This window comes from Spea bombifrons, chromosome 5, assembly GCF_027358695.1.
Source record: "Spea bombifrons isolate aSpeBom1 chromosome 5, aSpeBom1.2.pri, whole genome shotgun sequence".
Taxonomy (NCBI): domain Eukaryota; kingdom Metazoa; phylum Chordata; class Amphibia; order Anura; family Pelobatidae; genus Spea; species Spea bombifrons.
In genome coordinates, this window is record NC_071091.1 from 82,516,924 (window position 1) to 82,543,141 (window position 26,218).

Here is a 26,218-nt window from a genome sequence, read left to right on the forward strand (position 1 = left end):
CTGCCAGGCTACATGCAGCGTCAGAGAGAAATGTGGCCAGTAGTAAATAGAATTACTGGCAGGGGTATTGCGGCTGTCACTATGTGGTATGCTGTGTGTGCGTCCATGCTATAAATACTCTTTTAGCGGATGCCACTATTTATAACCTTTCAAATCTAAAGCTTTTGTAAACATTTACAGCCAAACCATAAATAAACTTGACGGTATTTTTGCCAATGCCAAATGCAGCTTTTTTTTTTTTCTTTTGTTATTTAGCAAGAACTCTTAAAACTCCATCCAATTTCCATGGTACTGATTTGTTAATTTCCTTTACACATGCGATCTTTTATATTTCACATTTACACCATACATGTTAACTGCATGTCAGATTTATTTTCTTGTCCCACAATTATGGCTACATACCACAATTCCATTTATTCTCTGATCACGGTAATGCTAATATCTCATGTGTGAAAATACCAGGAATTTTAGATTAGTAAAACCTTGCTCTTTGGTTGAAGAAAAAAAAATCTAACTATTGCTTATTGTTGGTGCAGGAGGAAGCATTATGATGCAGGTTTCCAAGTGCCTGCTAAGCGAAGATTAGTCCTAACAAGCTTATTATTTATGTATTTCTTATTTTATTAGTCTTTGTATAATTAGTTATGAGGTGCAAGCTTAACAAACCCGTAATCTTGACTGCTCTAGAGTCAGCAGGCCCTTATCGCTCAGCTACTGTCCTTTCGCTTCGGGGATGCCTTGCTTTCCAAGATTGGAAATTAAAATGTCCAGCAGAGCATGGGACAAACGCAATTTGCAACATCATTGATTATGGCCTGTTATTGGAAGGGACGCGTTCCAAGGCTTAGAACTAAAGGAATATTGGCGAAATGGCTGTTTCCCGCAAATAGTTTTATTTAATGGCAGACAGTAATTCCAATCTGTTTGAAAATGAATTAGCATGCTGAGCCAAATTGCTGCTTCATTCATTTTTTGAAACAGCAGCGTAAGATTTGATGCAGCGTATAAGGTCTATATCCAACACCGCAGGCCTTTCTGTACAAAGGTAATAAGAGATCAGGTGGCTATGATGCAACTTGTTTCTTTGAGTCACTTAAATGTAAAAGTATGTTTATAGTGAGATTTTTTTAAAGCTCGTTTAAGTTGCAATAAATCTGTCCATTGTCCTGATGAGCATCTGTAGAATATAGGTATATATAGTAGATGATGCATCTTCAGGATTTATACACTTTATAGCATTATAAAGTAAACGTGTTAATTTCCATCATCATTGGAGATCATCATTATTTCAGGCTACATACATTGAAACCAACAACCCCTGGTATATGTAGCACACAAGCACACAGTATTTTGATTATAGTTCTGACACATCCGCTGTATGAATGGGTGCAATCCTGTCCGTTGTAGACACGTTGCAAATGGTCCCAGTGGTAACGGGTTCAGGCTTTATAATGTAATTGCCTCGAACCAAAGCCAACTATTCGCTCCCTAGAAACCAATGGAATGTTTCTGGAGAATGTACCCTTTATAGCACTATTACTGGAACAATTGTTAGAAACATTCCATTGGTTTCTAGGCAATCTATGCTCCAGAATTTGTCTAGTTTTCATATTGCCCTAAGATGCCAGGAACGAATGCTGAGGGCTTTGTGGCGTATCTCTTCCTAATTCTCCTAATTGCACTTTGAGTGCAGGCTTTTTGACACCCGATAGCACCACAGATTCTATTTTTTAGGAAGGCACTGTCTCTTAATACCCTATGGAGAACTCAAACAATAATACTCATCAGTGCAATTACACTAGTGAAAGACTGCATGGATCAGCGCACACAGACTGTAAAAATATCTGCAGCTTAAAGTGTGATTAGATAGCATTTAAAGAGAAACTGGTAAAGGAAAAGCCTGTTTTAACATTCACATACTAGCAATGTAAAGGCTATATTTTTCTCTTTTCCCTGTATTGAAACAACGTAACATTGTAACGCTGCCACCTTAGTCACCGAACAGCTTAACACTGCCACCTTAGTCACCGAACAGCTTAACACTGCCACAACAGGCCCTTTGAATACAATTTAGGACTGGTCCCTCAAAGTACGCCACTGCTGCCGGTACACTAACACAAAAGAGCAGCGCTTCCGCCTTCCGGTCACACTCTGTTCCCCCCTGATTGGAGTAACGGGGGAGAGTCCCCGTGGCCCCACCTTTTCGCAGAAGTGCATTGAGTGGCCAGTAGTACAGAGAGGTTTATGGAGAAAAAGATGTGCAGAAATGCTTCTTGTTTTTCAAAAAATCTATATGGGAACAACCCCCAGGACCCATAAAAGGCCCAGCTCTGGGTAGGGGCGCCCACGTGGGGGGCTTTTTATGCAGCCCCCTGTAAAGTGCTGGCTAGGCCAAGGTATAGCCCTGTGTCTCTCTCATTGTCTGGTTTCTCTAAAATGAATAGTTTAGGGGCATAACACCCAAGTTTTACATGAACAGTTATATGAATTTCTTTCAGGCATTACTGTTACATAAATATTCAATATATATATACTGCGTTTATGAGCTGATGCTCAGTGTTGTTTTTTTATGTAGTTGTTACACACAGTATAGTTTAGGCATTTGCTATTTATTTGGCTACCGTGACATATACATAATAGTGTTAACTTGTGCAAGCAAGCAATTTTCATTATTTCTGATGTACTGTGCCTTCCTGATCCAAGAGGAAAATATCAGCAGGAATTTTATTCACAATAGCAGCCAGAAATAAAACAGATAGAAGGAATTAAACATGCACTATTTAAATCCTGACCATGTCTGCCAAATCAAGGCCTTTTTAAGCTCCTAAATCAGCAGTATTGTAATGCTAGCTTAGCTGATTTTCCAAAGACAGTGCTTTATAGCGCCTCTAGTGATGCCAGACCCAAGCATTTTACTCGTGTCAAAGTGCATGGGTTTATGTCTTACCATTCAAACAGCAACTGGCATATAGTTATTTATTCATTTCTTTGTGTGTGAGAGTCTGCGCGATATGAATTAAATATTCATAATTGGGTAAAATAAAAATATGTTGGTATTTTGTTAGAAGTAAATCCCCCCTGGTTGATACACTAGAAGTTTTGATTAATAATATATTGATGGGAACCTCATCTAATGGTGACTGACATCAGTCACAGAGATCCTTTTATGTCAGACAGTGCTGTGGTTAATTGGTGGCACATATATTTTCCTCCTCTTCTCCTGACCTTAGTGCATGAGTTGTTGTGGCCGGGGCCCTGTGTTTGTTCTAGAATGGGAGTAGAGACGTGGTCCTCAACTCCGTATAGGAGGTTTAGAGATACCTAAGCCTCTAGAGCTACAGGTAAAGCTTAGAACATCTAAATGTTCTTCTCAAATGATGGAAACAATGAACTGGCGGTGGGAGGCGATCTCTTCATGTGATCCACGGTTCCTAATATAAGTCTGTGAGTAACAATGTTTTTCGAATTTATGTAATTAAACAGAATCCAAGGAGAGTAATACATTTGTTCACATGGTGGGTATTACTGCAAATATCTAACGTTTGGATTCATCACACCTGAAGAGATCGCCTCCCACCGCCTGTTCATTGTTTCCATCATTTGAGAAGAACATTTAGTGCATCTAAACTGTGCATCTCGTCGAGCCTAAAGGGACCACTGCAGGTTAATTACTAAGAGCAGGTATATTTAACTACTCTGCAGTATGTATAAAGCTACTTTATTTCATTTAGATACTCCTGTATGCCTTATCTATTGTGATAATCATAGGACAGGAACGAGAGCTCGTTGGTTTTATTCGCATGGAGAGAGGGCTCCGGTAGAAGCAGTGTCGGAAGCCAGCGCGTACAAACAGAGTGTACCTTTCACTGCAAAGGAGGGGAGGAGAAAATCCCTTTGTCATTCTTCATGCAGAAGCAGATGGATTCGGTATTGCTATGGCAACAGACCACATGATAAGGTTATTAAATTGTCGCGCTCCGTGAAAGTAGTTTTTTTTTTTTCTTTCTTGTTTTCGTTTCTTCCTTTTATTGGAGTTGAAGGTTACTTTGGACTTTGTACAACTTCAAAGATTTATGTTCTTTGTGTATGCATCAGAAGGGGAGCGTTAAAGCCCTGTGCGTGAAATTAAAATGCCAGGTAAGCATCGCCGCATGGGACCGGTGCCACCTTCCGCTTCCTGCAATGGATTTATTTATTCAATTGGGGGTTAATTGAATGTTTGATTTAATATTACACGCTTAAGATGTTTATTGTCTTACAAGTCAGGTGGTTACTCATTAATGGTTAACGATAGTTGGCTTCACTCTTTCGTAATTATATGAATTCATACACTAACATACACTAAAAGTTTGGGGTCACTTAAAAAAATTTCGTTCTTTTTCAAATAAAAGCAAATTTTGTTAAAATAACATAAAATGGATCAGAAACACAGTGCTTCTTTAATGGAATATCGTCATAGCCGTACGGAAGCCCTTTATCACTCCCATCACTCCTGTGTTCTAGTGGCACATTGGGTTCTCTAATCCAAGTTTAAATTTAAAAGGCTAATTGATCATTAAAAAAAAAACACTTTTGCAATTATGTTTCAGCTACAGAGTTCCGTGTTTTCCATGAAAACAGCTAAGTGACCCCAACGTTCTAATGGTAATGTATAAATGTATATGTCTAGGGAAGAATCTGGCTATAGTGTTTTAACCCAGGGCTTGTCAAATAATCCAGAAGCCACTGAAAATTGTTATGGCTGAGGGCTTTTCTGGTTCTTTAAAAGACCTTGTTGGTTCCATAGTAAGGGCTCCTGGCCTCTATGTCCTGTATAAAATTACCAAACCTTACTTATTTTTTTTTTTTTTTTTTTTGCATGTTTATTTCAAAAGTCGGACACATTTCTACTTGTAGAAAAAAATTCTTACGTGTCTGTTGGTAAATGTTTGACCGATAATCTGGCCATTTGTTTTCCTTGTGTCCTGTGATGGGTTGGGGAAGTGGGGGAAGTTAAGAGATAAATTGATGGGAGTAAGACCTCTCTTGAATCTATCGTCATTGGTACCACTGCCAGCCAGTACACAGGGTATTCTCATTTTAAAGAGTGTTTAATGTTTGAGCAGGAGAAAATGTAACAATGATAGGAGAAACCGTACTGATCTGTCTTTTCCCATTCTTGTGTTTTCTTCACTCATTTTATACTGATAAGGTTAGTGGGCTTAGTAAATGTTACAGCGTTTTGGTCGCCGTCCAAGGCTTTTACTGCACTGTTGGTTCGGCACCCTGGGACTGAGGTCAGGTGCTCCCGTTTATCCTTCCCCATAAATTTTGCAAATTCTCATTACAAGATTTCCCACAGTGCCAAATCCGGGAGATTTGTATAGGCTGCACGGCTTTAACTGTGTGCACATATAATCCTTGCATTCACAGCTTGTTTCTTGCACAGATTTCTAAACAGAAGTGTCCATAAATCTAAATGGAACCTAAACATATCGGTTGGGAACAAGGTCCTATGCGGACACTTTCTAATTATATTTAAAGAGGTAGGGTTTTACTTGGTATAAGATTTTGGATACGGGTTTATCATCTATCCGTATGGGTACCTTATACTGGCATAAGACATAAGATCCCCATGTACTGCAGATCATTATATCATGAATTATGTAATTAAAATAATTTTATTCTTTGTGTAACATGCCTGTCCTATAGTGTGTGGCCACTGGCCGGATACACACAGCCACACACTGGAAAATTGTATAAAAGTGCATGTGGTTACCAATAAACCATTTATCAACCGCTGGCCTTAAAGCTTATTTTAATCCGCTGTCCCTCCCTAAAAGTCTCTTGTGTAGTTCTATGTAGTTCTCATCCCACACCTATGTCCTACACTAAGAAATAGCCTTAAACTAGGGCACATTGTGGTGTATTCACTAGTGAGTTGGGGCGAGATATAATTTCATCGCATTACTTTAGCTATGGATGATGAAGGCCTTATTTCTGGGACAGTGTTATCCCTGGATAATCTAAATTTAAGTAAATGCCACTGATTAACTATGTGGTATGGTAGGCCAACTGCCAATCTAAGTTAAACAGACACAAAAAAGTTAAAGGTTCACAGCGCTAAAAAATGTGGCCTTCTTCAGGTGTTTTAATGGTTGTTTAGGAGAAAGAAAATATGAAGACTGTTCTCTTTTCCATACCCACCAAAAGGGAGGTCTAATATGTGAATGGATGTTCATATCAATGCATACCTATAAACCTAATCTATAGGGAAAACAATTATATATTCGGTACTATGGTAATCTTCACATGAAGACTGAATCAAATACTAGTGCTCCACAAGAGGACATGGACCCTGGACACCATGGTCCGTGCCAATGCAAGCACCTAGCAGCTCTCTGAGGCCAGTCAGGATCTCCTGCCCCACAGCATCACAGCCCATCGGGAATGTCAACCATTGGCATCACTATTGGCGCACCTCATTGTTATCTAGATTGAGACTTTTCAAACCAGTCTTCGGCCCTTGTATTTTTTATATATTACGTTTGTACCTTTTTGTGTGTGGACGAGCCATGAATAGGGGGTTCTCTGCTGTACATCGACCTGAGTTTTGAAAAACTTTACTTTCGTGAGCCTGCAAATGCTCACCATTGACAGTGAAATTAAGGATGCACTTAAAATGGTGCGGTCTAGTGTTTATGCATAACTGCGTGACGGATGGCTTGGCAACAGTTGTTCCTGAAAAGCTTTCTGTGTTTAATGGAATATATCCCATTACCGGTTAAGCACGGTTATAGTTCATAGAAATGCTGTATTGCATGCCAATGTTTATAACCTAAAAAAAGAAATGCTGCACCATTCTCTTTTGTGGATTTCCATATATTTCACAAAATATTTGAACTAGGGGACTGCCACAGAAAAATAATCTTGTCTGTTTGTTGTGTGATGTTAAAACGTGGTCAGATCCTTCACTGGGTAACCGCAATAGTGTGGTAAATAAATAGAAGAAAAGCGGTAGAGGCCAAACAGTGAAAGAATTTAAACATGTATAGTATAGGCATAAAACAATTCTGAATCTAAGGTAAGATCAATGACTGATTAAGGTCTGAGTTTTTACATGACATGAAACGGACAGACTAGATGGGTGGGGTGGATCTTATCTGCTGTTTAAGGCTGTTGAGCAAGTGCCTTGTTGTCTTTGACCTGGAGTCTCCAGTTAAAGACCTGCTTCCCCGGTGCTCCGGGTGAGTTCCTTCTATGTCCGGGCAGGGGGGTGTATGACCATGCCCACACCCACTTTTTCTCCTACTCCCTGCCCACTTAAGGGCCGTCTAGTGCTAGCCTAGCTGTCCTGGTCCAGTTGTGCCCTTCCCTCTCCAGAAGAGGTGCAGCTGGGGGCAAAACAAGTTGTTCAGGGTGTGGTTATTTGCACATGGAAAGTGAAAGGGCAACATAGATGGGAGGTGGGTGAAACTAGACAAAGTTAACTGTACACCCAGGAATCAGAACGGTCTTCCAAAGGTCAGATAAAAAGCTGCTATACCTAGAAAGCTTAGGGACAGATCAAGAGAGGTGAGATGGACCTCAGGCTAGGAATACTTTTTTTTCTGTGAAAATGGGGTTTCACCCTATTTCCACAAAACCTTAAATTGATAAATCCAATATCCCAAGGTAAATGAGTGGATTTTGGGTTTCTGTTTATTAATTACTGGGTTGTTCTTTTGAGTATCTTAGGGTTTAGTGGATAGAGCTGAAAACATTGTGTGCACTTCGCTGATTACATTTATGGGTTTTGTGTTGCTTTGATTGATATACAGTATTCAAAGCATAGCGTGCACATCTCTCTGAGCCTGTGAACATCACATTGACTTGCTAAAGATTTAAATAATTCATAAAATCATATTTGATTCCTACAAATTAAGTTGTTTTTTTTTTCTTCCCAAGCTTGGGTGATGAGGATAAAACCAACATTATTTATAGAAAAAAATCTATAGTTGCACCTGTGGCATGATAACTATTGGTTTGTGTAGCAGAGGCCAAGTCATTTATCATTTAAATGCTTTTGGGTTAGTGTATTCTTTCACATGCCATGCTATGGTTTTTGTTCTATTACAAAAGCAAATCACAAGCAGTGACCCTGGTTAATAATCTGGAGCACGTATTGATGTTAACAAAGTCCCAAAGCAGAAAGCAGGCATTCTAACGTTGAGCGAGTTTCCAAGAAGAGATGAAGAGTAAACTTTTTTGCATGATTGTTGGGGCTTTAATTGATGCCATTATATTAACTATTATATATGTTTAAAAGTCTTGAGCCACTTGGATCTCTAATGTAAGTAGGAGAAAGCGTGACCATTTCTGATCTACTTTGAAGAGTTTTCTAGGTGTTTCCTTTCTTTATATGTGTATTTGGACACTACATGTTGAGCATGGTGTGTGCCTAATATCACCTCATATTGAACTATGCATTATGCAGGGCCATCTTATGACAAGTATGGCCCTTTATAATGTGTTAAGGCCACGACTTTCTTGCCAGCCTCTCTTTTAGTGAATTAATCCTTCTGTTTCTAGGAGAATTAGGCCAGTAAAGCTTTAGAAAGACTGAGTTTGATGACAGATAACAGTCATTTGGCCCTTTGGCTACCATTTGTTCTGCCTGCTATAAGATCTCAAACCTAAACTGTTCGTTGGCAGTGTTTATGTTCAAGGTAGCCTTATTTCTGCCCAGTGCGTGCTTAACCTGCCACCTCTTCTATGAGGATGTTCCACGTATCCAGCACCCTGTGATTGAATAAATATTTATATCTGCCATAAACTTTTATATTTAGAACAATGCACAGGCCAAGTGGTTCCTGTTACTGAAACAAGACCGTTTATGAAATGTCAATGTTTAGTCACTTTGGTTTAACTTGTAGCTGCAATGTTACCTACAGAGAAGGTAGAAAGTATTTTTTTGACTCCTAAAAAAATGATTAAGCAAACGTTACATTTATAACAAGTATAGTTTTCTTTATCGTTTTCTTAAAAGGAAGGCCAGCAGACAAGTCTAAGTGATGCATGACTTTAATAAATAAGCCCCTAATTCACCGCAGGGAAAGCCTGGTTTAGCTGCGCAGGCTTTCTCTCTGTGCTTGCAGCATGGACTGTGCATTCATATGTGTCTTCTTGTCAAGTGCTAGGGATTAGACTTAAGTCCTGCTCTGCCCTGAATCAGACTGGAAACGCATTTCCTTCAGAACTTTCAGCCTTATTTGTAATTTTTTATTTGGATTGGGGTCTATTTAATTGTCAGATGTGGTTAAGAGGAGTCCATTGAGCTGTTAATGGACTACAACTTCCATGTGGTTTAGCTCACAACCCCACAACTTTAAGATCAGCAAATGGAAATGTACCACCAATGGAAATGTATTATTGTTTTTGCGTAGAACGTCATGGCCACCAGCAACAAGTCGTTTAGTAGTCTTTATCCCCTAAAGCTGTTTGTTTGTAATTTTTGGCGTTTGGGTTTTGGCCAAAACAAACTGCATAATGCTTGTTAATCCACTCAGGTTCAAACTAGTGTAGATCCCAGGTTATAGTTCTAGTAACTGTTTTATAATAAAAAAAAAAACAAAAAAAAAACGGGACCTCGCTGCCACCACTAAAATACCAAGCGGGACATGAAGAACCATGTACTTAAGATGCAACGCTGGTGTTAATGTTGTTTGGTCCATGGCCGTCATGTCTAACGCAACCTCTTGAAAGCTGAGTGTGAGATTGTCAGCTGATAAACACCAATTCCTTGCCAGTGTGCGGAAATTACTTCTGGAAAGACTGTTGAAAGTAAATAGTATGACGTTATGTGCAGCGAATGTGTAACACTCGCCTTCTGGTTCATGTCCCTTTAACAGTTACATCTTCAATAGTTGGAACTTGCTTCTGCTACTTTAAAACGTGTTTTTAATGAAGTGTATACAGTTCATGGTTCTATAATGCCTCTTACCCCTCGTCATTCTTGTATTATCCGTCTTGAAATCAAGTGAGCAGAAAAAATTCAAACTTCATTAGAAATCCAACCCAGTTCCATTCACATTGCTTAGTATGTATTTGAAATGGGTTTTATTTGAAGTTAATAGTTTTACTAATAAGCTACAGTCGAATGGCTTTTCTTTCAGTTTGTTAAATTGGAATCACATTTCACTGGCAAAGGACGGTGGACATAGTGTCTCTGTGTACTTGACTCCTAATTAGATAAACATTCGCCTCTTATAACAGGATACCGTACAACAGTCGGCTAACATGCAAGAACACTCTTTAGTACTGCAAACCGAGGCAAAGTCTGTTCTCCGTTAATAAACTCGGATTTTTTTTGTCCATGTTTTAATGAGATGCAGTGTTTTCCGTGTGTTAATGATGGTCTCAGACTCAAGGCCCCCTTCAGTAGTGCAGGATTTCGGACAGTACTTGGAAGGCCAGGAACATCTGCCAGAAATCCCTTAACGTTTGTTTCCACGTGAGATAGCCCTTTACTTGATACAGTGCCCTCGCCCCATTATAAATAGTAATGATCTAAGTGAGGGGGGAGGTCAGGACTCAAATGACAGCTTCGATATAATGATATCACACTGGGAGAAGATAGAATAGTGCTTTAGAGAGTACCAAAAGGAAGTAACGTAGAATGTTTATTAGACTGAGTCCAGTCGGTAAGCTGATACAAGCGCATGAGGTCGGCCCACGCCATGGGCTTTATAGCGTCCTCTTGTGTCTCCTTACAAGCATTAGGACATGCCTCAGGTTAGCTGTTCACTGGGTTGCAGGCAGAGGTACTGGCATTTGTTAATCACATAATAACTATGATATTAATATAATTTCCAAGAAACATTTTGAATGTCCGTATGCTGTACAAGTAGTTATGCTCTAATGCAGCTTTTCAATAAATAAATAATAATAAAAAATGTTATTTGTTTTGCCGTTGTCTTTTATTAGCCATTAGAATGTATCAACCATATTTGCCTGATTCTGTTCCATCATTGCTGAAGTTTATTTCAGCTATTATATGCCAATTGGAATGGCGCTAGTGTTTAGATAATAGCATAGTTTATCTTAATTTGCTACACTGGTTAGCCTGATACAGAATATCTAGAATGCTACTATTTTGACTACACCAGGTTGCCAAGTCTTTTAATAGCATAATAAATTTAGACTTGTGTAATTGTGACCTTTGTTATGCAAATGTGCCACTTCTTTTTTGCTAAAAATGAATAGTGTGTTATGAGCTTAAATATCACGCGATAAATATCACTTAGTCTCCTAATCACGCCCCCGTTGATCTTATTCCTTTAGAATGATTGAGGACCGTGGGAAAAGAGGGAGTAACATGGCAGAAAGAAGGCAGTTGTTTGCAGAAATGCGTAAGTATTCTAAATTATGCAGCTTTTTGCCTGATATGTTTGGTACCTAAAATCTTTGATTATAGGAACCCTTTATTAACCTGAAAAAATTTGGAGAGATGGCACATGGGGACATGATGCACAAGGGGGGAGGGGCTTCTTTCAACTGATCCTGGGCCCACAGGTTGGGGATCAGAATAATGCTCTCAAATATTTCATGTTTTTTCTTGTTTTTGAACACTTCTCTAGCACTAACAAACATTTACACAAACACACTCACATTGTTAACACACACATACACTCTATGTAAAACACACTTACACTAAACATACTCATTCCCTCACATCTCATTCCCTCACATCTCACTCCCTTTCCTTTCCTGGAGTTCTTCCTTATGGCTGTGCGAGCAGCTATAGTACCTCACGGTTAAGTAACATTGTGTTATGTGACCCCCACTGCGCTTCCACCTCTGCCATAAGATTGTTAGAATATGTGGATCGCTTTTTTTAGGTATTTTTTCTTTTTAATGTTGTAGACTGTAGCCTTAGCAGTGCTTCCAGATTCTGAACCACCCTCAATAATACGTTCTTGGAAAGCAGACAGCATAGGTAACTTAACCTGGGTTAGTCCATGATCAATTCCTCCTTATAACCATAGTCCAAAGTATGTCTTAACAAAAAATGCATTTTCAATATGTGCAGCAGCATCCACAAGTACAATAATACCCCACATACACATTTTTTTTTATATTTTGGAGTAGATTATACACAAAAATGCTCTGTTACACACTACCATATTTTAATCACTTTTTGTCTATTGAGATGTTCCTTTTTTTTAAAAAAAATGTATATTTTCAAAGATTTATTCTTACTTTTGATTTATTACTATTAGTTTTATTTGGGAAGAGGGAGAAATGTTATCTCCTCCTTTTCTCATTATCTGTGATCACACAGTAATTGGGAAGCAGATCACTATGTGTAATCAGTGGCAGGAGTCTCTAATAATCAAAAGAATCCTTCTTTAAATCCCTTACAATCTAATTGTAACACTTGATTTGAGTGTTAAGCAGTGAAAAGCAGGCCCAGACTGGCTATCTGGCTCACCGGGCAAATGTTGGCTGACGGCACCACACACTCACCTGATCTGCCGCCCAGTAGATCAGATGCTACAGTGTGTGACCAGCGGCTAGATATGCCCGCCCAGTGAGCATAAAAATGTAGCATGTGGCACTGTGTCAGTGCATAGCCAGCCATCCCACTTATGGGGACACGCCATTGATGCAGGCTTCTAATATTGCCATTAGACAGAGATCACCATGCCAGTGCCAAATGTCCCTGGTTTTAAGGGATTAAATAATTTATTTCTATAATTGTTTATAAGACATTAATAGGAATGTTTGTAATTCTGCATTTATTTATTAAAGTGTGAAATTCAGCCTCTTTACTAGAATTTGTTAGAGGTGATAGGCCCACTGACACATCTCTGATTTCACAATCATTGGTCACGTTTGGACTCCAAACAAACTAGGAAAGACCGCAATTGAATTAGGATTGATTATGAATAGATTATCTCCTAAATTAACCCAAAGTTAGGCAACTAAATAGCAGTGGACCTTAAATAGTTAACTTGTTTAATGTTTGTAACCATCTGTCTAAAATGATTTGAAGACCCACTTCTGTGTTAGATAATACCTGAATAAATAAAAGAATTCATAAAAAAAAATAATAATGGAAAATAATAACAAACGGTGCTCCCTGCAAATCGAATTATGGAAGAGAACAAAAGCAGAGGCTTTGCCCAGTATGGAAGTAGCATTTGTTTGTGGAGCAAGAAGAGATTCTCTAACTATTAATTTCAAATACATAAAAAATACTCAGACAGCCATACTGTGGGTGGTGTCCCACCAGGAGCGAAGGAGTAGTGAGCAACGAGTGTAGGATTATGACCAGCGATATACAGAATTTGTAGGTGAACTAAAGAGTCACTTGTCATATATTACAAGTGTTCAGGGCAGACCTGCAAATATTCGGACACCAGCCCCCATATGTTTTATTGCATGGTTGAATTCATGTGCACACATGCCACACAAGGGGTGTAACTAGAAACCAGAGGCCCTGCTGCAAAAATTGCCTGGGCTTCAGCTTTGCAAAAAAACATGTCCCACAATGCCACCTTTGCCCCCAAACAGCTTGTATATGCCATCTTTGCCCAAAGACAGCTTGTCAGTTCCCCTTAAGCAGCTTGTCTGTGCCATCTTTGTCCCCAAATAGCTTGTCTGTGCCCCTATACGGCATGCAATTTCTGCCCATTAAACAGTCTGCCTGTGCCACCTCTCTCTTCTAAGCAGCCTGTCTGTGCCACCTCTCTGTCCCCTAAACTGCCTGTCTCAGCCATCTTGGCCACTAAACTGCTTTTCTGGTGCCACCTCTGCCCCTGAAACAGCGTGCCTTTGCCATTCGCTTATACATTAATTGACTCATTCACATGCCCCCCTCACAGCCTTCTGACACTCGGTTTGCCTAAGGCTAAGCCAATGGAAAACAATAATAAATAATTATAGAAGAAAATGATGTGTGGAGGGAGGTGGCGTGGGGAACCGGGGAGGGGGAATAACATGATCACTATTTTCTTTGAGTGATCTAGTATTTAGTTAAGTAAATTCTCCCACTGCAGGAAAATGTCTCTTTGTTCAAACAATGAGTTAGTGATACAGAATTGGTTCCTTAATGTTAACCAACCACATTTTTTATTGACAGACTCTTATTAAATAAGTAATAAACTCTTAAAATCATGCTGCAGACATACTTTTAGAAACCAGATCCAGAGCCCAGTACCAGTTCTACTTTGCATTAAGACTGTATCACATGCCATTCCAGTAATTATTTTATACAGGTGCTATTATGTATACTATGTATATTATGTATACGTATTTTAACATTACAGTTATTGTTTGTTTTTAATTAGAGCTGCTATATGCTACAGCTGTCATCAGTTATAGAATCCAGTCATCTTCACTGTGTTTTTACTTCCTAGGAGCTCAAGATTTGGATCGAATTCGCTTGTCTACATACCGGACAGCATGTAAAATCCGATTTGTACAGAAGAAATGCAACTGTAAGTAAGAACTGAATTTCTCCAAGTATTTATACATTGTATCATAACTTTACCCAAAATTGCATCTAGGTTCGGGATTGGCCCAGCTGTGCCTTGTTCATACTGTAGACATGAACGCATGTGAGACAAGCTAGGCTGCTGGTATCAACCAATAAGAGTGTTTTATGGTATATAATGGAGTGAGCGCTAATATAGAGAACAGGATAGTATATGAAAATAACTTATTTTTCATATAAAATACACAAACAGTGTAATGTTTAACAAACTTGCATCAGATTAACAATTTTTTGTGTCATAACATAATGGTAGATTTAAAGATCTGATGTGTTTTACCAGATGTGATGTCAGCGGTAAACGGATAAAATGATGTTGCACACGACTGGCCCAAATAGTGTGGGCTACAGAGCTCTGATGCAAATTTGTTAGCTTAGCGCACCGCCATTTTTATTTTATCTGCTTTGCCCATATTTGAGGTTGTTGGCTCTTCTTTTGTCTGGTTGCAGCTTGCTGTCTATTAATTGGGGGGAGGCTTACTTGCACCTCCCCCAACACATTAATAAGGTTTTGGTAGCCGGATAAAGTGTTTTGTGTGCCCACAGGGTTACGAAGCAGCTGTCCGTTCTTTTGAGTTCATCTCAAACTTGCTTTGTATTATATTGCGTTTAGCTGCATTAATAAATGGGTTTAGTAGTTACCCCTGTATTGATCAATACTGGCTGATTTTTTATTTTAGTGCTTCTCTATCACCATTCACCAGCCATCTCTGAAATCCTGCTTAACTCCCTGCAAGTTTGATAATCTCTGGCCTCATATGAGAATTATGGTTTCCGTGAAACGAGTATGCACACTGACATCTACTGGTTAGTAAGAAACCTATTGGGATACCCACATTATCCACCATAGGTAAAAAAAAATAATTCTCCTGGCTGTATATCTGGCTCATAGGAGTGTTTGAATCCGCAGTGTGATTGATGTGCGAGCTGCAGGAGGGAATCACATTTTCATCACCATTGTTGCGTGTCTTAATTTGCATTCTCAATTTAGACGATTTGCCCTGACTTGATGAATCACTGGTTCTCTCGGTTGGTATCATTACATAAGACGGTGCTCTTCATTAGTCTCATGAGTGTTCTTCGTAAAAGGTAAAGTGCGGGGAGCGCACTGATCAGTTGTGATTATTATGCTATCTGTGTAGTGAATGAAACGGTGCTTTGGGGCATTGTGTTTCACAATAAATATGTTTGGTGCTTACAAACCTTTTTTATTGCCAAACCGTGAGTATTTTGGTGTCTGCATTCGGTGTCAAACAAACCTACCATGAAGGTTATTTTATGTAGGCAAAACTGGGGCTTCATTGCCTTGTGTTCTTTAAAGTAACCCATCGTAGATGGTTGTGTTAATTTTATATTGGCGAATACTGGACCGTCACCCCTGAAAGTAGTGCTGATGAAGGCTTTTCCATCTCCCAAAAATAGATTGCAAATGGCGAGGCCAGGGCTTTCTTCCTCCTGTGCTGGTTAATGCATGCAGCTGCTCAGAGCCTTAAGGGCAGATGTGATGAAGAAGCACTTTAGACACATCCGCCTGTTCTGCCAGCATCGTATTTAGTGTTACCTTTGATGGAGTATGTGTAAATTGTCCCCCAGATATTTAGCATTGAAGAATGTTGTGTGCAATAGAATATCACTAAAATATACTTAATATAAAGGTAGCGTCACAAATGCCATACATAGCATACATGGGTAATGACGTATTCCATGTCTGGTTATCCTTGGTAGGAATTTAAGGAAAATTGTATGCATCTTATAATCCTCTCATACTAAGAAATTCAGTAACAGTGATCAGATCTATCTAGTTCTAAAGGAACACTACAGGCTTCAACATTCCTTAATGCTTATGACACTGTAGCTGCATGTGGCCACCTTGCAAATGTATGGAGGAATTTCTGCACAATCCCCTGTATACATTTCCCCACCCCAACCCCCCGGCTATTTGACTTGCAGAAAATGTGTTCATCTTAATACACCAGTCGGCATCTGTGTTGGCTTAGCAAATCTTCCAGAGGTTATAACAATACCCCACATGTGATTTGGATGGGAGCGTCCTGGGACACTGGAATGTTTGTTTAGACCAATTTGGTCCTATTATATGATTATACAGTGACTAAAAGATGAGATGCAAGGCCTCAGTGACATTTTGGCCTCGGCGGCAGGTCCCAGGGTCCGCGGTCCCCCTGCTGCCTAACTGGGGGCAGTATCCCGCTGCTCAGTGGGCCGGTTACAGGGAAGATCTTTGATCTCCTCAACCAGCCCATTCACACTATGGAGGATGTGCCCATAGTCTGCATGATGTTATATATCCAGTGTGAGGTTCTATGTAAAGAGGAAACAAGCTGTTTGCTTATTTCACACCTGCAGAAGTCATAACTTATAAATTATAATGTTGCTGAATGTTGCTTCCAGAAATAAGTAATTAGATTCTAAATGGAGGAGTCTATTTTGTGAAAGTTTCAGTTAGCTTTGCTTTTTGGTGGATATTGCATCTGCCAGCTATTCATTGATATGATGATGTTGGCACATTTTAATATGATCTTTTTTGAAGACATCACATGAGTGTCTAGACTTGTGTGTGTGATGGGTGTGCAATGGGTGTGACTGAAGAGACCGAGACTTTCACAGACAAAGGGTTACTTAGGATGCATATGTAGATCCCTGCAGGATGTCTAATTACCTGGTGGAGTTATCAACCACATATTTTGTCACTATGTTCCCTAGACATTTTTACACAGTGTTGTAATAAAACAGTATCTGTTTTTACCAAGTCTCTTCTGGTTATTGGGAGGGATTCTTTGCAAAGGGGAATACTAACTCCTCCAGATCTGTGAAGGAAGAGGGCCCCTCAAAGAGCAGCGGTGCTCAACCTGGATCGAGGCTAAGGGATAACCAGTGAGGAAGGCCAGGAAACATAGTCCCAAAAAGGGTTCGGTACAACCTTCTCGGTACCGTCACAGTGTTTTCTACAGGACACATGGGGAACAGCTGTCTTCACTTCTTCCCAAGCTTCTCTCGCTTTTGGCTGAGGTTCATCTATTTCCATTGCCTGCATGCTTCACTCATTTTGTGTCTGTTCTCCTCCCATTAAGAAATGTTAGTGTTTATTTAACCCCTTGATACCATAACATGCCAGGCACGTTGCGGAAAACATCCCGTTGGGGACAATTGATGTTTCTGGGACATCATGACCTTAGGCAGCAACAATTGCTTCTCTAAGTTCATTGCTGATGCCTTTCCTCTTGGCATTAGCAGCACCTGTCTACTACTTAGCCATTGTGGCTTTATTTTTGTTGAACAAGTCAAGACACAGTGTAATATGTCAATTGTTGTCCATTTAAGGTTGTATTTACCTAATTTTTAAACTTGCTAAGGGACAGATGATTGATATTATGTCCTGATGTGTGATAGAATTTAAAGAGGATGTACTTTTTTTCACACGACTGTACCAGGAGCTGTAAATTCATACTTGTAGTATGTGTGGGAAAAAATGCAAAAAAAAAAATTACCACCACATGGTTTGACATAATCTGGTAGCATAATTAGTGCACCAGAAAGAGTTAAATAACCTGGGGTGTCTAGTTTTCAAACATATATGTTTTGAACTGACCAGCTTCAAATGTGTCCCAAATAGGACATGAGGCAGTATGACCAGATTTGGAAAAAACATGGTTTTGAAATAGCAATATATTACTTGTACTTATTGCCCTATAACTCGCAAAAAACATTAAAACACTGGGTATTCCTAAACTCAGGACAAATATTAGAAGCAGCTTTTTCATTAGCTTTTGTAGATCAGTAAAATACTTTTCAAATGAAAGCTCAACTCTGTCCTGCATCACAGTGAAAGTGTCTGTGCAGAGCATTTGTCTCTGCAAAGGCATTAACATAAAAGCTACTGGAAAGTTAGATTTGACTTAAAGGAAGAGTCATATAAAATTACATAGTTGTTAATTTAAAATAAAGCTAATTATTGCTGATCTTCAGTGGACACACCAGTTAGAGGTAGATGCTCAGTACAATAAGAGGTGTCAACCGAAGCTCAGGATGCATGTTACTCCAGATGCTCTGGGCATCTGTTTTATTGTCTTCCCTGTAATGGACCTGTCTCATGAGGCAGAACTTGGGGAGAGACTAGGATTTTACATCTGGAAACCGTGATTTGAGGCATCTGCCATGACCAGTGAAACACCCCTTATTATCTAGTGTACATATTATGTTGAGTAAAGATTCATTTATGCAAAATGCACTTATTAATATTGACATACAAAGGGTAAGACCGCTTCTGTTTTTTGGTGTAGATTTGCACCTAAAATAGTATACTCAATAGAAACCCCAAGCAGGGCTCACTATGCATCATGGATCAGGGTCCTTGGATAGTTTTTACCATTTAAAATAAAAGCAAAAAACTTATGAGCTGTGGGCATTGCCTCCCTTTATTTTAGGTATAAAATCTATATTATGGCTTTCATGGATTGTGTTAATTGTGTGGTCTTCTCATTAGGAGACAAAAAAAGCAAAATGCCTTGCAGGTCCAATAACAGTAATACTTCTTATACATTATTTTTCAAAGTTACATAATACATCACAAAAGAAATTTCATTTTTCCCCACAAGGCCTGATTTCAAGAATGACCTTTGTAATAGCGACGGGCAGTCAATAACACCTGAGCCTTCTGATAGATCTCCTGTCCATCTAATGTTGTTGTTGCATTCCTAAAGAATATCTATGTTATCAGTGTGTTCAGTTTATCTGTGTCAGACAGCTTTTTTGGGTCCTACATTCCCTTGTCATTCAATTATCGATGATGCATTTCTTTAGTTTGTTGGTTATCTTTCAATTCCACACTTCTGCAATTTACAATGAACTACAGCTTCCACCATTCTTGCCTAGGCATGACTCTGCTTCTACATTGTTGTGTTAACGTTATGGTTGACTGTATAAATTTTTTAACTAGTTTTAAATATATCTCCATCCTTTGTTGTTTCCTGTCGATACATTGAGATTTATTCAATAATGCATGTGTCGGCAGTGGGTTCTTCTCCTTAAATTTGCTTTGTGTTAAGAAGAGCAACCCCAGTAATTTGTGACTTCATGCAGAAACATCCTTTCCTCTCAATGTTAAGTGAAAAATTACTCCTATATTTAAATTGCAGTTTCATGGCATGCATTTAATCTACCAGTTTATGTTCTACAAACTGAACCACGGTTCTACCCGGCCTTCAGTGTATTCTCAGATGATATACAAATTGGTTTGCATGTCCATAGAAGCAGAATCCGTGACATTACCGCCCAGGCAGGCTGAAATAATGTGCTGTCCTTTCTAACTAAACCGTACAAATCTCCAGCAGCCCCAGTGAATGGAGCCGTGTGGAATGTGAAGCCCAAAAGCACTCGGTGAATGGCCACAATGGGCTATGACACAAATTACTGCCACTTAGTGCTGACTCTGAGGGGATGGAATTGTAGGGACATTTTGACCTAGACTCTAAAAGTGCAAACAGAAAATTCTTTAATCTGCATCTATTCCCAACAATTCTATGAGAGTATTAATGAAAATTTCTCTTCTTTTCACATACTTATTTTTAGAACAAATACTTAAGATGTGTGCTGAGTGTAACTGCATGGATTATGGATCAAGTGGTTGTGAGGGGATTAAAGCCCTTTGGTGTACCTTTTTGTATATGTTTAGTAAATGATGTCATTAAGACTGAATCATAGGTTTTGTAAGGCTCGTCTTATGTGGGCATTGGCAGGTTAAGTGGATATCGGCTGGGCTGGACTGTACTAACTTCAACATTCATTTTTATACTTAAGGTCTGGCACCAGACAAAGCAGGTTTGAGGGACACGTCAAAGGGAATTTTCACAGCATCCGAGCAACTTAGGTTGATTTATACAATAAAATATATATAGCTCCTGTTACTATAATATTATTGCAGTTTAGTCCCTTTTCTTACCGGGAAGTTGGCCATTTTTGTGTTGTAAGGTTATGTAGAAAATCTTTAATCTCTTGGTATAAATGCTGCATAGCATGGATGAGCATGGAACAAGGAGCATATATGCATCATATATTTGTGTTTGGCGATCTATGCATTGTTCACCATTTGCAGACGGAGGGGCGAGCTACACCTCGCGTTGCAAAGAATGGAAATCTCGCCCGCCGATTTATTAAGTCAGGAGCGGCTGATTGTAGGAAGTTTTCAGCTAATAATGACCTAGACATCCGTTTCAAAATGTAATGACTTGATCCCTGTAGTAATTTGGGCTAAATAGAAATAATGGCTTTAGTCTGTTAAGGCAAATACTAATTTTAGTTTATTGTTTTAATGCACATACCGCAGTGCATTCTATCACAGGGAGTAATTAGCACTTGGTCGATTTCCAGACTAAGTTATGATGCCTCTCGCAATTGCATTGTATAAAGAACCTGGCGTTTATGGCAGACACCCTGTTGAGGGTGAAGTATTGAAATTGGATACTTTATTTCTAATCTTTTATTTTTATTTCATAAAAGCTATTTTTCCAGAACGCTTGTGAAGGAAATAATGATGTGTTCTGCAATAATAACACATTAGCAAGGTACATTACTAATCTGCGTCTGTTTTCATACCACAAACTCGGTGTACTAAAATATTGTAATAATAACTAATAAGGTATGTATAAATGTCCAAACTTCTTAATCTTCCTTTTTGTTAATGTTAAACAGTATGTAATAAGTGTTTTATTTGCAACTTTGTAAGTAGTATGCTAACAATCTTTTGTTAAATACAGTACAAGGGAATATTTTCCTAGGTTATACGTAAAAAAAAAAAAAAATAGAAACCAGTGGTGGTGGGATTGTACCGTAGTAGATTTCTAATACATTTAGTGGGGAAAAAAAACACAATATAAGAACTGGATATTAATTATAAGCATTTTTTAAATTCTACCTGTAATGTATAGTTACAATATGTTAGGATTTCTTCGAAGAATTACCAATGCTTAGCCTTGCTTGCAGGAGATTCTTTGCAGGGTTAGGAACTTTTACAATTTATAGTGAAGGCAGTGAGCTGAATCGTTTAGTAAAAAAAAACCTTCCATCCACCTGATCGTCACAGGCATTCTGGCCCTAGGACAGAGGGCAATAGCCACAGGATAAAAGGGAAGTCCTATGGATAAAAATATTATTCTTACCATGTGGTGTATACAGTAATGTAGTTTTAGCATTGACAAAAACCTGGTTTTACCTCTTTTTGTCCCGATAAACTTCCTTTATCTACTTTCCCTGGTCAAACACCACACTGAGCTGATTCTTTATAACAATGCTAATGCAATACCTTTCCTCCTTGGTTCTTTTTTACAGTATCCAGCTGGGCGATTAAGGCTTAGCCATTTTATTGTTTGCCACACGCAGTGTGTTAAGGAGTCAGGAGTAAGAAGTAAGGGTCTTTGTGTAGTAGACTGGGCTTTGAAAATATTATTATTCAACTTTTTTTTAAAAATGAAATGAAAAAGCACAATATTTTTGGAAACGTATTTATAATCTGATGCTATTAGTGAAAAAAAAACATTCCCATTTAGTGCTGAGCTGGCCTGCTCTAGGAGGCAGATGCTCATCTTATGTGGCCATGCAATAGTAATAGGGTATATCACGCTTACGAGCAGGTGACGTATAATATTGTTATTGTTTTACTTGGGAGTTTTTGAGAATTCTATCTACAAAATAAAAGAACATTGTTTAAAAGCAGAGTGTGCCATGGCTGTACGTTCATCCTAGCCTGAGATTTCACACCAAAACTCTGCAGAATAGTGTGGTGTGCAGGCAAGAGAGGACTACCAGATTTTGTCATGTGCAGTGGAAGGGAAGAGCTGCCAGATCATGTTGTGGAGGGAGAAGGGGGCCTATCACATATTGTGTGTAGGTGAACGATCTGTTGGTTTGTGAGGCGTGCAGAGAGCAAAGGTACTGCCAGATAGTGTTTTGTGCCAAGGGAGGTAGGATTAGAATAAGAAGGTAGTAAAGAAAAAGGGAGAGGAGAGAAAGCAAGGAGGATGAAAGGGATAGTAAAAAGAACTTAATCAACAAGCAAAATCTATATTTTTGTGTTCAATTATCTTTAATCCACTAGTTTTACCTATATTGTATTTAATGTATTGTTTTTTCCTAATGCAGTGCATCTGGTAGATATATGGAACATCATTGAGGCACTCAGAGAAAATTCCCTAAACAACCTGGACCCAAGTACTGAACTGAATGTGGCCCGTCTGGAAGCAGTGCTATCAACTATCTTTTACCAGTTAAATAAGAGAATGCCAACTACTCACCAGATCAACGTAGAGCAATCCATTGGCCTGACTTTAAATTTCCTGCTAGCAGCCTATGACCCGTAAGTGTAAATTCATCACACTTTTATCTGTCTTTTTTGGAATCAAATATGTTCAGCAAAGCCTTTAAGAGAGTGCTCCTAATCTCAGCTCATTACCTGTATAAAAGACACCTGGGAGCCAGACGTCTTACTGATTGATAGGGGATCAAATACTTATTGCAAATCAATTAATAAAATTAAAGTTAATTGGATTTTTGTTGTTATTCTGTCTCTTAGTGTTCCAATAAATCTACCATTAAAATTATAGACTGATCATGTCTTTGTCAGTGGGCAAACATACAAAATCAGCAGGGGATCAAATCATTTTTCCCTTTTTTGCATATATATATATATATATATATATATATATATATATATATATATATATATATAATTTTTTTTTTTATTATTATTTTTTGTTGGGATGGTGTTGGAGGAAACATATCTGGTTTAATACTGGAAAGTACATGTTTATTGATTGGTTTCTTTCTACAGGGAAGGACATGGGAAGATTACAGTCTTTGCTGTCAAAATGGCTTTGGCCACACTGTGTGGAGGGAAGATTATGGACAAACTGCGGTGTAAGTATAATATTGTGTTGTCCTGTACACTCCATTTCCATCAATCAATGATGGCATCGGTAGTGTGCTGACTAACACCGCACCAACAAGATTTTATGGCACGTAACCTGCATGGGAAATCTCAGTGATAACCTTCAAAGTGTCTGAAAGAGAATGCCCAGTATAAGCTGGAAACACAGCTATATATTCAATTTTATTAAAAAAATAAATAAGAAGGGAGTCTTTCGTGAAGCTTAACTCTCACAACATGTGTGAGTAGGCAGCTATCTATTAATAGGGAGGTTTTAGAGAACAAAGCAAGTTTTGACATAAATGGAAAATAATTCCTTCCAAATGAATACACGTTTTAAAGTCTTTATTAATTAGCAAAAAGGGGAAGCAATAGGTGGATGGTGATGTTTTACCTCCAGCAGATTTATTACATCTAAAACTACATGCGAATGGGCAGCACGGAAGCCGTGCCATCTGTATTCCGTGTACTTTATATCCTCATGTGAATTGTGACAGATAGAAGTCTGAGTTAATCGCAAGCAAAACGTACAAAGTAAACGGCTGGTTTTATTTTACAGCTAGCATAGATGGATGCACCTGGTGCCAATGAAAAAGTAATGCTTTCTGGCATCTCATACCTTTTGTGCAAATGCCCAATTATCTTGGTGAAATACTGTTGCCTCAGATACAAAGAAGTATGAAAATGCCCCAAATTGCGTTGCACCAAAGTCACATTTAAGAGGTTTATTTCCACTAGAATTGATCTTAATTTTTTTCCTGCAACTCAAATAGCTGACCCCTTTGCTGCCTCTCGTGTTACTTGCAGTGCTCTGCTACACATGGTACAAAACGAGGCTGACCATGAGGCAAAACCGGTTTGTTCAGCTGAAATTTGTCCTGCCTTATTATTTTTCAGATATTTTCTCGTTGATCTCTGATTCCAGCGGTATGATGATCCATACGCGATATGACCTCTTTCTGAGGGAGGTTCTCAAAATACCCACTGCAGTATTTGAAGGTCCCTCGTTTGGGTACACAGAACAGTCGGCCAGGTCTTGTTTTTCACAACAGGTGAGCTGGACCAAGCTACCAAGTCACAAAGAGGCTTTGTCCTTTGCAAGAATATGGTGTCTTTAGCTCTTTATTCTTATCTCCTTAAGTGATCATTTGTATGATTATTTATATATATATATATATATATATATATCTCGCTGCAATTATAATACACAGGATGCTTGTTTTTAATATTAACATAACATCAAGATTCTAAATAACATCTCGCCCCAAAAGAAAGGATTGGTTATATCTCTTTAACTTTGAAGCAAGTGCAATACATTAGCTGTTAAATGTAAGGAGCTATAACAGTACAATACCAATGTAACATTAAAGATGAAAGTAAAATTCTACTAAATGTAGCAGATTTTGGAGAATTTGAATAATCTGCATCTACTAAATCCTGCAAATAATGGAATGATTGAGTGCAACTATGTATCTGTGAAATCTGTGAATAGGTTGATCCACATTGGTAAAGAGAAGTTCTAAATGAGTGGTTTTCTCTACCATAATATATCTTCCTCTGTCGGGTGCCTGGCAGTGCATTCTATTGACGTATCTCTAAATGTTTTTTTTGGCATGTGTCAGTTTGTCTGACGTACTTATTAAATTGAGCTTTGATCGGCTGGAAGGTACAGAACAGTGATTTAATAAATCACAGTAATGAATCTAACAGGTGTTACGTATTATGTTAATGTGCCACACGCCTGCAGTTATATAGATAGTTTGCTTTGCATCTAAAATGATGTTTTGAAAGCTCTAACCCCAAGGCTTGGTGTCATTATAATAAAAATCCTTAGGGAAAACTCTTCCTCTGTGTTTAGTACGTTCTTAGAACCAGACGCAGCCTGTGTTTGCCGCCTTGTTTTCTCTGTTTACTAGGATTTATTTAAATAGGTTCGTAGAGAGGGCTGCAGAACATTAAAAGAGATGTAATGTAAAAGTTAAAGAATGATTCCTTACTGCCTCTACATCACAGAGTCTTTTATGATGTCATCTGTGATTTGCACGCTGTGAAAAGGGAAAAATATCCTTGTACACTTCTGAACACAATTCTCTATCGTTTGTGTGTAACTCCACGCTTCCTTTAGAGAGCTGTTTTTTCTTATGTCTTCAGGCTGTCAGCTTTCCAAACTCTTGAAACAGATGTCTGTTTTGAAATACTAAGGATATTTGTCATTTTCTCCAAATATTAGTATCCCTCTTCCTTGTCAAATGAGTCCGGCAGACTGTAAGAGTGGAGTGTGGATGAGGGTGATAACGTCGGTGTGGGAAATCAATGCTTGTCACCTTTTCATACAGACCTTACCTTACATAAAGGTGCTGCTTACTCTTAAAGGTGCTGTCCCACTTACACAAAAGCAGCATTGTATCATGTAGTATATTAAGCAAATAAACCTTGTATTCTTTATCAGAAGGTGCTATGACAAAAGCCATTAGTGCCTGTTCTATGAATGATGGCCACATTTATTTGCACAATTGCACTTATCTCCCTTAACCGTTTAGTCACGTTCAAGGAAAAACAGCTGTTTTGCTAATATATATATATTTGTGACACAATACCCCTTCACTTTGGTACTCTGTCTGGGAATCTTTACTCACACACAGTCTATCAGGCTGCAGAGACAGCTCAGACACGAGGAGGGTAAAATAAAAGGCTGGGCCTGTTTTTATTTTTCACCACAGGCATAACAAAAATAAATAAATCAAACAAAAAGCCTTGCTCTCATGAGG

General features: G+C 38.6%; 1 protein-coding gene across 1 annotated transcript in view; it reads left to right on the plus strand.

The window, feature by feature from the left end:
• Positions 1–26,218, plus strand: part of DTNA (dystrobrevin alpha) — a 75,063-nt gene that overhangs the window by 15,386 nt on the left and 33,459 nt on the right. The window contains exons 2-6 of the mRNA XM_053465999.1: positions 11,302–11,369; positions 14,382–14,462; positions 22,667–22,880; positions 23,355–23,440; positions 24,348–24,502. Of these exons, the coding sequence (XP_053321974.1) occupies positions 11,302–11,369; positions 14,382–14,462; positions 22,667–22,880; positions 23,355–23,440; positions 24,348–24,502 (604 nt within the window). The remainder of the gene's footprint in view (positions 1–11,301; positions 11,370–14,381; positions 14,463–22,666; positions 22,881–23,354; positions 23,441–24,347; positions 24,503–26,218) is intronic.